At 39.2% G+C, this 14,942-nt stretch overlaps 1 protein-coding gene across 1 annotated transcript in view; it reads right to left on the bottom strand.

Moving 5' to 3' along the window:
• Positions 1-1,336: 1,336 nt before the first annotated feature.
• stk24a (serine/threonine kinase 24a) overlaps positions 1,337-14,942 on the bottom strand; it is a 14,608-nt gene continuing 1,002 nt past the window's right edge. The window contains exons 2-11 of the mRNA XM_084421830.1: positions 11,398-11,628; positions 10,660-10,716; positions 8,417-8,525; positions 8,118-8,275; positions 7,532-7,717; positions 5,902-6,044; positions 5,680-5,803; positions 3,184-3,276; positions 2,884-3,008; positions 1,337-2,804 (exon numbers count right to left, since the gene is read on the bottom strand). Coding sequence (XP_084277956.1) covers positions 2,786-2,804; positions 2,884-3,008; positions 3,184-3,276; positions 5,680-5,803; positions 5,902-6,044; positions 7,532-7,717; positions 8,118-8,275; positions 8,417-8,525; positions 10,660-10,716; positions 11,398-11,628 — 1,245 coding nt within the window. The 3' untranslated portion in view covers positions 1,337-2,785. The remainder of the gene's footprint in view (positions 2,805-2,883; positions 3,009-3,183; positions 3,277-5,679; positions 5,804-5,901; positions 6,045-7,531; positions 7,718-8,117; positions 8,276-8,416; positions 8,526-10,659; positions 10,717-11,397; positions 11,629-14,942) is intronic.

A 14,942-nucleotide genomic window follows, 5' to 3' on the forward strand; every position in this document is an offset into this window, starting at 1 on the left:
GGAAAATTGATTAGAACGGTTCCTGAAACTGCTGTTACGTACATCAGATTCATTTGTAAAACCAGTATAATATGCATTGAATTGGTTTAAAACCACTCTAATATGAGTTGTCAGGTTCAGCTGAATCATTGTTATTTAAGTGGTGATATTGCAAGAGTTTATGTAAGAATGGTTTTATTTGGCGTTTCATGAATGAGATCTGTTGAGTGCCAGAATGATCACAGGCCATTACTTAACTTTGAGGTGTCCTTGATTAAGTGAACCTCAAGGTCATTGCTCATCACCCTTAAACTCCATGTGTTCGGATGCACTTTCACCTGCACTATGTTCCACGGTTACTTGTGAACCAGAGTCGGCTTTGGTTATCCTCCCCACCTCTCCGTTTCTCTAAGGAGCTGAGATGTTGCGTGCAGTCCACGTTCTCCCTGTGTTACTACTGTGTGTGTGTGTGTGTGTGTGTGTGTGTGTGCGGGTCCGCTGCACAGAGAGACGCCTGACAGAAACCGCTTGCACTCTGCGTTAGGATGGCTGACTGATTCCTGTACTCACTGAATGTACTGTAGAACCGTTTCTAAAAAAACTCATAGGATAGTCTAGTCACCTTTTGTTATTGGTCTTTAATTTGTCTAAGGTATTTTTTTGTATACAAAAGTTTACATTTTTATGTATATTTTTCTTGTGTAAAAAAATTATGTAATAAGTGTATAAACATTGTATGTAATATCTGTATATAGAGTGACAAATTTTGATCTTGTTTTTTGATGTAAGAATTAAAAAATTGTGTGAATTTGCTCCGTTTTCACTGCGGTTTTGGATTGGTTGTGCTGTTCTCCACACACACTCGTCTATAGTAGACAGGTTTAAAGACGCCGCTGCTTCCTCAAATCAGGCCAATAAGGGTCATCATCACAGCAGCGACTGCTAGGAAATGTGTTAGCCTGATTTGAACTTTAGCACAGATTTATAGTCCTATAATCCCATAGGAATCTGTTACATAACACAGCGTTATAAAGCTGTTATCATCAGGTGCGATGAGGAGTGCTGTAACTCAGATCCACTGGAGATACAGGGAGGACGACAACTACGGTTTACTCTAAATGAAGCATCTAATGGGTTTCCTTTTAAAACAAGCGTGTACTTAAACATTTATTTTTTTGCCATTCTGATTGCTTGTGGTTTAGACGTGACACACTTTAGCTTTAAAGTACCATTTTGCTGTACAATAACTATTACAAAACCCTTAAACTGACTTGAAAAAATGAATGGTTTCTAACCTTAATGATGCATTTACAGTCACAAGCATGTTATTGATACAATAATAAGCAAGATCTTTTGGGATATTTAAAACAACAAACTCAGTAATCAGAAACCAGTTTAGTACAGGGACGTGATAACACAAAGGAAATTACAAATCTGTTAATATGTTGTTTTTAATATTATAGTATTCACCAGCAATGCTAGCAAAAGGACAATCAACGGTTATTTAATTATTGCACCATTACAGCTCTGTAAAAAACAGCAGATATACACACAAAACCCTTTTTAGCTCATGTCTCTAAGCTTTGATCCATCAGTAGGCTAAGTTGGCAATTTTATTTTTAACAGATAAATACAAATATATTTACACTTCCAGGAAATATTGAGAGATGTTCACTGTGCACTGGATATGGCCACTCATTTCAGGTGTATCCAGTTTAGTCCAATCAAATGCTCTTTTGAATGAGAAGCCCCTCCCCCTGATATCGCCTGCCTAGCAACAGCTATAGCATGAGTTGCAGCTTTGATGTAATAGGCTACTGGCTTTTTAAATAAAAAAAGGGACAGTTTTACATATCCAGACCCTCAGCAACATCCTGGCCAATAGAGAACTGGTGAGAATGACGTAGTTTTGTAGGCCAATACCTGCAGTCGAGTTTAGCCCTTCTGTTTCCATCGGTCTGAAGTCATTGTTTTTTTTTATGAGTTTTTGGTTGTTAAATGCCCTAAAGGTCTGTGGATAACACAAGCTAAAGATATCTTAATGTTTTATTCTAAAACATAAACGCATCAGTAAACCTCCCTTGTGATTTTTAAAAGCTTTTACTTGTCTGGAATAAGACGTTTGCTAACAAGTGTCTAAATGGGACTACAGGGGTTGTCGGGGACATTAAACATCATCAGCTTTCTACTTCTGGCGATTGTATTTAGACTTAAAAAATTCAGAATAGTTGTGGTCGTTTGTTAAGATTATCAGAAAATGAGTAAGAATCATAAACTTATGTTTTTCACAGAGCTTATTTTCTTTAATAATTCAACAGCCAATGGAAAAATCCTACTGGGTTTGTGTCAAGGGAACCAGCGTGATGATAACTTACAGGTTAACCAACAAAAATACGTCATCTCTGCAGCCCTCTATGGGAAATATCAACACAGAAAGGAAAACCGTTATCAAATGATTATGTAAGGTTGTTAAACAAACCCAGTCCACATTCTTCACTTATGTACACACAAGTATTTGATTTTGTAAATGGCTTAATCAGAATCCCACCATAATAACAAGACAAAACCCAGACAGCAACATAGTGTCGGCCCAGATCCGGCCCACATCCGGTACATCTGGATTCAACACGTACCAGATGTGGGTCAGATCTGGGACAACACTATGTTGCTGTCTGGGAAAACACGTCATACACACACTATGCTACAACATCATCCTAAAGGAACACACAACATTCAGTGTGTGTGTGTGTTGAAGTGCACTGCGAGTCAGATGTCACACCCACAGAGAAAGAGTCTTCATGCAGTGTCAGTGAGGAGAGGAAAACCTGTCAGGCAGAAAACACACATCAGAATCACAACTCATCCCAAGCCACACATGTGACGGTCACAGGGTGCTGTGGATACCTCTTTAACCTCTGAACCACCCCCGTCACCATAGAGTCTGTGATCCCGGGACACGTCTCTTCCGCCAGGAGCATGGCCTGCTTCAGCTCCTCTAACACCGCCGGCTTATACACACCTCGCTTCAGCTGGCAGAACAAACACATTCATCACGTGACTGATACACTGAATTTATACTGCAATGTTAGTTAAGTATGCACTGATTTTCATTTGTCTGATCATTTGAATCTAACCCTAACCCCCACACAACTACGTTTTCTACATATAAGCCAGCCAATGAAGAAAACAAAATCAAATTCTTACCTCTGCAAACAACGGGGACATGATAGAGGACATACACTGGGACGGAGACCTTTTTGGACTGTCTGGAACCGGAACCGGAACCAGAACCGGAACCTAAACAGTGAGAGAGAGACAGATGTGTGTGTACTTTGGCTGCAGGAGCTTTTCTTCTCACTTATGTTCATCATTTTTGCTCAATGTGTTTAAATCTGGAGGTTTTTTTGTGATTTTTAGTGCATGTATTCACACTTGTAGTTCGATTGGCTTGATTCGTTTGGTCCGGACCCAACAAAAAAGGTTTAGTCCTGGTCCACTAGTGTTCAGATTGGCATTTTTATCACCGAACCTAAAAGAATAGGGAAATGTACACAACCTGATTGGTTGGCTTTTATGACGTATTGCCTATTTTGAGACAGAACAGGGGCCGGTTTCACAAAGCTATTTTAGACCGGTCTATAGTGTTAGACAAGTCTACACTCACCTAAAGGATTATTAGGAACACCATACTAATACTGTGTTTGACCCCCTTTCGCCTTCAGAACTGCCTTAATTCTACGTGGCATTGATTCAACAAGGTGCTGAAAGCATTCTTTAGAAATGTTGGCCCATATTGATAGGATAGCATCTTGCACTTGATGGAGATTTGTGGGATGCACATCCAGGGCACGAAGCTCCCGTTCCTCCACATCCCAAAGATGCTCTATTGGGTTGAGATCTGGTGACTGTGGGGGCCATTTTAGTACAGTGAACTCATTGTCATGTTCAAGAAACCAATTTGAAATGATTCGAGCTTTGTGACATGGTGCATTATCCTGCTGGAAGTAGCCATCAGAGGATGGGTACATGGTGGTCATAAAGGGATGGACATGGTTAGAAACAATGCTCAAGTAGGCCATGGCATTTAAACGATGCCCAATTGGCACTAAGGGGCCTAAAGTGTGCCAAGAAAACATCCCCCACACCATTACACCACCACCACCAGCCTGCACAGTGGTAACAAGGCATGATGGATCCATCCAAGGTTGTGCGTGTTGTGGCTTCACAAATGCTTTGCTGCATACCTCGGTTGTAACGAGTGGTTATTTCAGTCAAAGTTGCTCTTCTATCAGCTTGAATCAGTCGGCCCATTCTCCTCTGACCTCTAGCATCAACAAGGCATTTTCGCCCACAGGACTGCCGCATACTGGATGTTTTTCCCTTTTCACACCATTCTTTGTAAACCCTAGAAATGGTTGTGTGTGAAAATCCCAGTAACTGAGCAGATTGTGAAATACTCAGACCGGCCCGTCTGGCACAAAACAACCATGCCACGCTCAACATTGCTTAAATCACCTTTCTTTCCCATTCTGACATTCAGTTTGGAGTTCAGGAGATTGTCTTGACCAGGACCACACCCCTAAATGCATTGAAGCAACTGCCATGTGATTGGAGAAATTGAACAGGTGTTCCTAATAATCCTTTAGGTGAGTGTATAATGTGCTCATAGACTAGTCTAATGCAAGTTAGACTGTTTCACAAAAATAAAGACTGACTTAATTTAGACCAAAAAAATTTGACACCTTACCCCCAGGCTAACTTAGGTCTAAGACTCTGTTACCTTGGCAACCAGCAGTAACAATCAGTTATATTACAAAAAGCCAAAAGAAAAGGGAAAATGGCTCATAATTTAAACATTTCTTCTTGTTACTGCATTCTCCGCTAAATTTCCCAAGTAAAATGTCCTTGTACCTGTTATACTCCTCCATCAAACACATATTTTCCACTGGGGTAAACTGCACTGAGCGGTTGAATGCGCTTACTCAATCCGCCATGTTTTTTGTTTTGAAAAGTGTCTTATTTTACCCAGAATGCATTGCAGTGTAGTCCTACTTAAGATAGTCAGAGTCTTAACTGCTTTGTGCAACGGTCTGATTTAGATGTCTATCTGAAGTCTGACTATCTACTATATCTAAGCCATAGTCAAAGTCTATCTTTGTGAAACCGGCCCCAGAACTTACCGAACATCCAAAGCAATGCTATGTGCTGGGATAAATGCGCTCGTTGTATGTGCGTAGCAACATATCATGGTATTTTGACCAGCTGAGAACTCATGAAGGGCTTTCCCAGACAGCAACATAGTGTCGGTCCGGATCCGGGCCACATCTGGTACTCAACACGTACCAGATGTGGGCCGGATCGTAGCGTTCACACTTGAACCGCACTAACAGAGCAAACGCACCACAGTTCATTTTAATCCAACCAAACATGGCAAGTGTGAACACACACCCTATGAAGTCGGTTCTCAAGTTCCCACAGGTGCCCTAGCAGATCAACCAGTGGTGTAGAGAATCACATGAACTATCGACACGATCTACTAACATCTGACAAACACAAACACTATATCTTTTATCGTTTCAAAATGCCACAAACATCTTTTGCCTGATAAGTGTACCTAATGCGGTCTTTAAAATAAACAACTCCTGCTTTGATATGTTGTGTGCAGTTAATGCAAAGACACTGGCACATCTGATTCCTCACCTCTTTGTGAATGATTTCTTCATTCTTTTTGACTCCATTCTGTTTCTGTTTGGGCTCTTTGTCTATGATAGTGTTGAAGATCCAGTCATCATTCACAGACTCTCCAGATGCTTCACCATCATCTCTGAGAACATGTACACACAATATTACAATATTTTCTCAGTGAATAAATAATTATAATATTTATATAACTAAATGTGCCAATGTTTGTTGCATGCTTACGAGTCTGAATCTGAGCTGGACTCATCACGGGCCTGTTTTACTTTCCATCTCTTGTACTTGTCTATGAGATCTGTCAGGTATGATGGCTTCTTGGAATATCGAAGGATAAATTTGTGTTTCAAAAGCTCTTTAGCCGTGGGCCTCTGGCAGAGACAACACAAACATTGTCTTTTGGTTATTCATGACTATACGTTAAGGGTGGGCTGCTCTGGCCCTCAAGGGTTACTGTCCTGCAGAGTTTAGCTCCAATCCTAATCAAACACACCTATACAAATCTGACCCAGATTTTCTTCAGGATTACTTGAAAATTATAGGCAGGTGTGTTTGATTAGTGTTGGAGCCCATCTCTGCAGGACAGTGGCCCTCGAGGGACACAGTTACCCACCCCTCTATAGATGCAGAACTCTAAAGACTATATAGAGGATATGCGCGTGACGTCACCGTCAGCCGGAGTGACTGCGGTTACACTCACTGAGTGGCAAAAAGACTGAGTAGCAGCATTTGTTTTCAGCGTGAATGCCGTGAAAAACACACAAAACACATCTAAAACGGGAAAGAGCTTTGAGATTGACTGTACAACTAGATTTGACAAGAAATCTGAGGTATATTTTTTACAGACTGCTGAAAGATACAGAACAGAGAAGCAAATGGATCGCTGCAAATCACAGAAACAACTGGATCCAGGCAGAGAAAGGTGGACTTGCAGTTTTTCATTTTGTGTCAGTATGCTGAATTTAGGGGTAAAATCATATCCTATATATATATTGTATTTTTATATATATTTATATACTCAATTAAAAATGTACCATTGTATATTCTGCATAATTGGACGTTTTTAAATAAACACTGACAAAAAATTATACAAGTTTTAAGGCTCGAAGATATGATGATATATAACATTGATATAAGTGATCACATGGATTTAGACCTACCTATATTGTATTTATATAAAGCATTCACAGGCAAATTTGCTTTATGTATTTCCCCGGTGTCGAAATCAGGCTGTCAGGAAGTATGATTCCCGGCTGCATGTCAATATCCATGGATCACTGGATCTTTGGTAAATTGTAAGGAAAACTATGCAGAGTCCAACCTTTAGTTTAAACTGACAATCGTTTGTTTTACTGACGTTTTCGTAGTTTCCCCTATTAAATCCAGTCACGCAGAAGCTCTTTTGCCACTCAATAAGGCTGAGGGAGTGTGTTCCGGTGGGAAAGTGACGTCAGTGCATTCCCTCTGTAGCAGGGTTACTCAAATCTGGCTCTGGAGGGCCACTGCTCTACCGAGTTTAGCTCAAACCCTAATCAAAGACACCTGAGCATGCTAATCAAGGTCTTCAGAGTTACTAGAACATTACAGGTAGGTGAGATTGGTCATGGTTTGAGCTAAACTATGCAGAGCAGTGGCCCTCCAGAGCCAGATTTGAACAACCCTGAGATATCCAATCTTGCTCCTGGAGGCCCTCCTTCCAGCAGAGTTGAGCTCCAACCCCAAGTACACCTGAATCAGCTAATACCCGGAAATTTCCAGGCAGGTCTTGTTGGAGCTGGTCAGAGCTGAATTCTGCAGAGAAGACCACCACAGAAACAAGATTGGATACCCCTGTGATAAATAGTTTGGCACCACTTACAAAGTTGGGGTCTTTATTGAGACAGACATCTACGAACTCTTTGAGAGCTTTGTTGTAGTTTCCGTCCAGTGTGGGTGAATTTTCCTTAGGGATGAGAAATAACACCTTCATGGGGTGAAGATCAGAGTGGGGTGGCTCTCCTTTTGCCAGCTCAATTGCAGTTATGCCCAATGACCAGATATCTGCCTGCAAAACATACAAACCTGAATGACCGATATTACATGTGGCTGACTATACTATGTTACGCGTCATTCTCTTTTGATCTAATACCTGCTACAGGCTGTGCAATCCTATAAGATCATTACAAATCACACTGTACGACATGGATCTAATAAACTTGGGTACGACATATATGTACGACTGTATGATGATGACACCTACTGAATCATAGGCTTCAAGTTAGTTTAGAAGAATAAATTGTTTTCAGCATGTGCTAGTGGTAAACAAATAGAGCAAGGTGAATCGCACTTTTGTGTATGTTATGTCCCTCCATGACCAGGGTTGGCTACCGATGATCTAAATGCTAACCCAAGCCTGGCAAGGACTAAGACTTTGGGACATGCATTACATGGTGAGTGGCTCTGACCTTTGAGTCATACTCTGACTGTTTAATGACCTCTGGTGCCATCCAGAATGGAGTGCCCACAAACGTGTTCCTCTTGATCTGTGTGTCTGTGAGCTGCCCAGCCACACCAAAATCAGCTAGCTTCACATCACCCTGCTCTGACAACAGGACGTTGGCAGCTGGAGAAAAACACACAAACACACATCAGCTATCTTCATTTGAGGTTTCAGAACAGAAGTTCCATCTTGAAATGCTGGAGATCATTTATAGACTTCAATAGTAGAAAACTATGCAGGCACCACGTCATCATTCACAGGTACCTTTAATATCTCTGTGAATTTTCTTCTCTGAATGTAGGTAATCCAGACCCTTAAGGATCTCTCGGAGGATGGTGGAAATATGAGACTCATCAAGAGCTCCTGGTCCCAGCTGTAGATCAAAGAACCTGTTAAGGTGATGATACATGGGGAACTTTTTGAGCAATATTGCTGGGCAATGCTGCCATCAACTGGCAACCAGGTGAGACCAACCGATCTAAAGTATCCAGATAGAAATGTGTTGCCTATTCTCAATGGGAAAGTGCCCAAGCAAAACTGGTCAATAAAGTTGCCCCGTGTATCATCACCTTTAGACCTGTTAAGGCCAATTCACACCGCACAGACAAACGCCAACAAACATGTTTGTTGGGTTTTGTCGTATCAGTGTGTTACCCCTGACGGCATCTGTGGCCATTGCTCAGGGTTTGTTTTCATCTGACTGACAATCAGTGTTTGTCAGTGTTGAACAGTTATTTTTCATAAAATTCTAAATCCAACAGCCAACTTGTTTGTAGGTGTTTGTTGACGTTTGTCTGTGCGGTGTGAATTGACCTTTAGAGAATCTTAATAAACATGTGTAGAGTTGGACTCTAAACCAACTCTAAACCTCTGGACAAACACAACTTTAAGCCCTAAACTAATTTCTAGTCCAGGGGTAGCCATCCTCCTTGAGGGGTACAGTCTTGCAGAGTTTAGCTCCAACTTTAGGGGCTGTTCACACAACACCGTTTTCTACGTAAACTTTTTATGTGTTTTGGCAGTTCGTTTACACAACTACAGTGTTTTGGGTTCCTGAAAATGCAAAGTTTTGAAAATGGGTTTCAAAGTGCAAGTTTTTGAAAACGGTCTGCGTGTAAACAACAAAAACTCGAATCTCTGAAGACGATGACATCATGCACATGCGTATTACTTGTTCAGTACATATCGTTGTTGTGTAAACGTACCCTAAATCAAAACACCTCAAGCAGCTAATTAAGATGCTTAGGATTAATAATTAATAACAGGCAGGTGTGTTGGAGCAGGGTTGAACTGAAGTCTGCAGGAAGGGAGTCCTCCAGGACTAGGGTTGGCTACACCAGTCCTAGTGATTTTTTTATTTTTTATTATAACAAAGTCACCACACCAACTTGTCATCTGTACTAGATGGATTGTAGAATTGTCTAAAATGAAAACCCATGTCCTAAAACAATCTTTCCTGGAGAGCCGTCAAAACTGCACATGTTGGACACAACCATTTCGGGTCTTGCAGTCTCTATAATGAGCTGATGAGTTGAATCAGGTATGTTAGATGAGTGAGACATCCAAAATGTGCAGTGGTGGAGGGTCTATGGGACAGGTGTAAAAAAGCAATCATTTGGACCAGAGGTCAGCTTAACCAGACAAGCTTAACCAGCCGTTCATTTACACAACAACAGCGTTTTGGGGCCTAAATAAAATTTTGAAAACAGGTTTTAAAGTGCACATTTTTGAAAACAATACCATTATCATCTCCATGCAAACAACAAGGCAAATTTGTGAACACAGTAACGTCATGCGCATGCGTATTACATGTTCAGTCAATAGGCGTAGTGTTTCTTTGCAAAATTACATCTACTGGCCTGGAAAGCATAATACAGTGTTTTTAGTAGTTTTCACAGATCAGTGTGAAAGGGGCTCGTTTTGACAACCTTGTCATCTGTGTGAAAAATGCAAAGGAAAAACCTTTTCATTTTTAGTACATCATTGTCATGACAGGATCAGCATATTTTGTTGATGCTGGAACAACACTCCTGTCCCAAGTCCTAACCCTGTCCCTACCTCTAAACCTAACCCTACCTATAACTCATGATGATAGGTGAATAACACTGATGTAGAAGCACCTAACCCTGGTTGTGAACCTAAACTTGACAAACTCTAAACTTTGTTCCTCAAATCTGATTGGTTAATTGGAATATTTTCCAGGATCAACAAAGATTTTGATGCTGTACTTGCTGAAATCGTGTTCACCATTTCCCAAACTTGTCCTGGTCTTGATTTGGGAATCATCACACATTTTGCATGTCTACCTGTTCCAGCAGACCTGTTTCAACTCATCAGCTCATTAGTAGAGACTGCAAGACCTGAATTAGGTGTGTCCGATAGGTGTGTTAACAGCAGGAAAATATACACTTTTTTTATATTTATTGTTTTAAATTATGCATTTTTGTAAATACCAAGGTGACCATATGAACCATTATTAGTAAAGTTAAGGGAATTAAAATTCTTACCAAATCCAGAGCTGAGCCCCCTCCTAAATATTCCATGATGATCCATAGTTTTGTGTCCTGGAAGAGACATCAAATATTTCCAATTTGAACTGACTTATTACTGGTGAGTCTTGTCTTTTTGTCTGATGAGTAGCATTGATTTTTAAAACCTCTAAAACTGTACCAAACCTGTAATTATAAATTTTATGAAATGTCACTCATCCGTCCAGTTTTCCCATTAGCCGTAAAGGGTATCAGACCACAAAAAGTGATTCAGGAACGATGGGATCCCTGGCATATGGAAGAGCCTCAAGAATGCCAGCCAACCCTGTGCAATTTTCATACATTGGCTGATTGAATAGCAAGTGCAAAAGTCCTACAAAACGCTCTCGAGAAAGAAAACACCTCTTGAGTGAATCAACCAAAGTGTAAGTTCTTCTGGTGTTCAAGCCACAAAATTAAAAACTTTACTTCTCAGAAACAACATCAGCATACAATAGTTTTAAACAATTAAATTCAAACACTAACTGACATATGCAGTGTTAACAGTGTTAAAATGAAAATATCATTGCCCAAGGTTAAAATCACTGCCTATCCTTTCTGCAAAGACACAATTATGTTGGAGAGCAGTTCAAATCACCAACATGCATGAAGTGATCATCTGTTTGGTCACGTAACAACATTACATAATACAGCTTGTCACCACGAGCTGCCTGACACACATTAAACTGCTCCACACTAGCAGTGCACGGGACTCACCTTCAGATACGAGCCATAGTATTTGGTGATGAAGGGGCTGTCACACTGGCTGAGAACTGTAATCTCCTGTTGGATGTCCTCCACTTCATCTTCAGCCTCCTCCAGGTCGATGATCTTGATAGCAACTACCTGTTGCGTGCCATTGTCAATGCCTTTGAAGACTTCTCCAAAGGACCCCTTCCCGATCCGCTCAAGCTTGGTGAACAGCTTCTCCGGGTCAACATTCAAATTCTACAATAGAAAGGAAAACAAGTGAGAAGTTTTGTAGTTTAAAACTATTTATGGAATCAGAAATGCTCCACTTTTCCACGAGCTGAAAAATAGTAAATCCCAAACTGTGTAATATGCTTCTTGTCTTTTTACAGTAGAGAAAGTCCAACATACAAAAAGCTAAAACTCAAATAGTGTGTCTAAACAAGTGTCTACACATATCCATACAACATATCTGTGAACATACAGCTGGCATAGAGATGGAACCAGCAATGCTTGTTAACTCAACCTGCTTGACTTGAACACACGTTCTCGTCTTCATCACACCCTCACACAGTTCTCATGTCCATCTCTGGCAATACAACTGAAGAAGAATCTCTTGGTATGCCTGATTTTTGCCCTGGTTTTACTGACCGTACACTGAAAGCATCAATGCACACGGCCAATGAAACAAAGGTTCAGCATGAGAGAGGCATTCAAACACTGATACAGTGACCAGATGTTCATTTTAACAGTCAGAATCAATCATAATGTCATCCAAGTAAGTGCTGGAACATGGCAGGTGCATTATGCACTCCCAAAGGCATTACTGCATATTGGAAAAAAGTTAAATGGAGTTTCAAACACAAACATTTTAGTGGCTCAAGTGGTCAAACTCTTCACCACCCATATGGAAAAGGTTTGCTAAAAACTCCTGTGATTCTTATATGTTCCAACAGAATATTGTAAGGGACATATATGCTGCAAAAACCACATATATAAATTGTATAATATTAGTGTATTTTTAATCATATTATGTCATATATGTCCTACATACAACTGAAGCCATATAGATTTTCATGATGTAAAAACATAGGAAAATAATGCTAATTTAATATGAATGTCCAACATGGATGTGTATAAAACACAGTGCAGTTTACCAATCAGTGTAAGGCTGTACTTCACTCATGCTTGTTCTTATCTTGTCCTAAGTCAAGCCCTATGCCTGTAGTCAATCATGGTTACTGTATATACTGTATAATCAGCCTTAGATGAAACACAACATTTAAACTTCGCACACAAGCACACATTTATTAGAGTGTGTTCTACAAGATACAGTTGCATATTTCACATATAAATAGTTTTCATTTTAAATCCTGCATCACCAGATTTCATTTTCATTTGTGAAAATTTCTCTAAACATTATCACAGTACTATTGTATACAACATGCAGTTCTATTCTTAACATAACTTTCCTAAATGTCGAAGTGATTCTTATGGGTAAAATAAAAAATAAATTCTAAAAAAAATAATTCAGTGGCTTAGTAAATATCACAGCAATAATTAACTTTATTCACTTAAAAAAAATCTCTGAATATCATTTACTTGAGTTGAACATACCGAAATAGGCTAATTGACTAAAACTCCAACAATTAATTTTGTCTGAAATTTACAGTTATATTTAAGTTTGAAGTTTTTCACTAAAATAATTTAGTATTTGACTAACCAATTATTTATTTAAAATACACTGAGCTAATATATTTGTGAAATTTCCATCACCATATTTGAGAATGGATAATTAAAATGATCTGTTTCAAGAACCACAAATATTACTTAAATAAAATCAATATTATTAATATTTAACACGCATAAGAAATTAAGTTTACTCAATAGGCCTATTAAAACAATGCGCGCACCTCCCCCCTCCCCCCTCCACTCTGACGTGACGAGACCACAGCTCAGCGGTTGAGTGAGCGCGCGCTGTTTGAATTCTCTTCAGTCTTCAGAGAGTTCTCCTCTTCTCTTCTCAGCGGCGCAGAATTGGTGCATTTCCTCTGTGAAATTCAGGTGTGTGCATGTTTTATTTGATCTGTATAATCATTAATGTGCTTTAAATCATTTTATTTAATGCGAAAGAACATACAATGTTACTCACCGAGTGTCGGCTCGCGTCTGCCTTTTCGCATGATTGTAACGCCTTGTATAAACACACGACTATATTCCTAAAGATAATGAATATAACTAATTTGGATGATAAAATGTCCTCAGAACTGTGCACTATTTGTTTATTGGCAGGTTATGGAGTCAGTCGCGTCGCAGCATCTTTCGGCTGTGAGTGACGCAGGACGGCGGTGTAAAGTTAGAGGCTTCCCCGCAGAGGCGAGTCCATCTCCGGCTTGGGAACCAGCGCTGATCCGGTGGATACTGGATAACAGACCGGTTGATTACACTTGAATTACTTTAATGTTTAGGCCTAAATGTTTACTTTTTACTTAGAAAATGTTTCTTACATGAGTTTAAATATTGTATACGTGTTAAAAAGATTATAAAATACGCTGTATTGCTGTAGGCTACTCATCGACAATAAAGGCCAATGTCATGTAGTTATACCGGTGGTTGTATGGAATATTTTTTACAGAGGTTTAGAGGAAATAAAAAAGTTAATATTACTGGCATATAAACACAGTTAATATTACTCATAAATAATTGTTTTTAAATGTTCTCCCCAAATTTTTTCTACTCAATTTTATTTGTTAATGTACCAAATGCAGTTACTCAGATCTATTTAATTAGTTTTACTTACATTTACTCAATTAATACAGTGTATGTAATTTATTTCACTGCTTAAAAATCTAATCAATATTCTAAGTGTAAAAATTTTCACCAAAAAAAAATGAGTAAATAATATTAAAAGTTTTTTGAGTGAATCACCACCAGAGTTCATATACAAAAGCATATTCCTGCCAATTTTCAACATTTTAATCACTGTTCTAGAAACATATTTGACTCAACTTTGTTCATTTGCAATAATATGTTATGATTTGTTCACAAACAACAGGCCCAGACAGTTCACAATTAATGTAAATGCACGGTCTTACAATGTCATTGCTTTATAACTGCTCTTTCAAATCCTGTAGGAAAATGAACAGTCTTCATAAAGGTCAGTGATATTCTGACAGCTAGTAATCCTCGAACCGGCTTCTGCACTGTGTACAATTTAAAGGGATACTCCACTTTAAAATGAAAATTCTGTCATCATATACTCACCCTCATGTTGTTTCAATCCTGTATGAATTCTTCTGCTGAACAGAAAGGAAGATATTTAGAAGAATATCAGTAACCAGACAGTTTCTGGTCTCATTGACTTCCATAGTAGGAAAAAAAGTCAATGAGACCAGAAACTGTCTGGTTACTGATATTCTTCTAAATATCTTCCTTTCTGTTCAGCAGAAGAAAGAAATTCATAAAGGATTGAAACAACATGAGGGTGAGTATATGATGACAGAATTTTCATTTTAAAGTGGAGTATCCCTTTAAAAATTTGCCAACTGCATATAAGTAAATCAGATGAAATC

The sequence above is a fragment of the Rutilus rutilus genome, assembly GCF_951802725.1.
Source record: "Rutilus rutilus genome assembly, chromosome: 10".
Classification (NCBI taxonomy): domain Eukaryota; kingdom Metazoa; phylum Chordata; class Actinopteri; order Cypriniformes; family Leuciscidae; genus Rutilus; species Rutilus rutilus.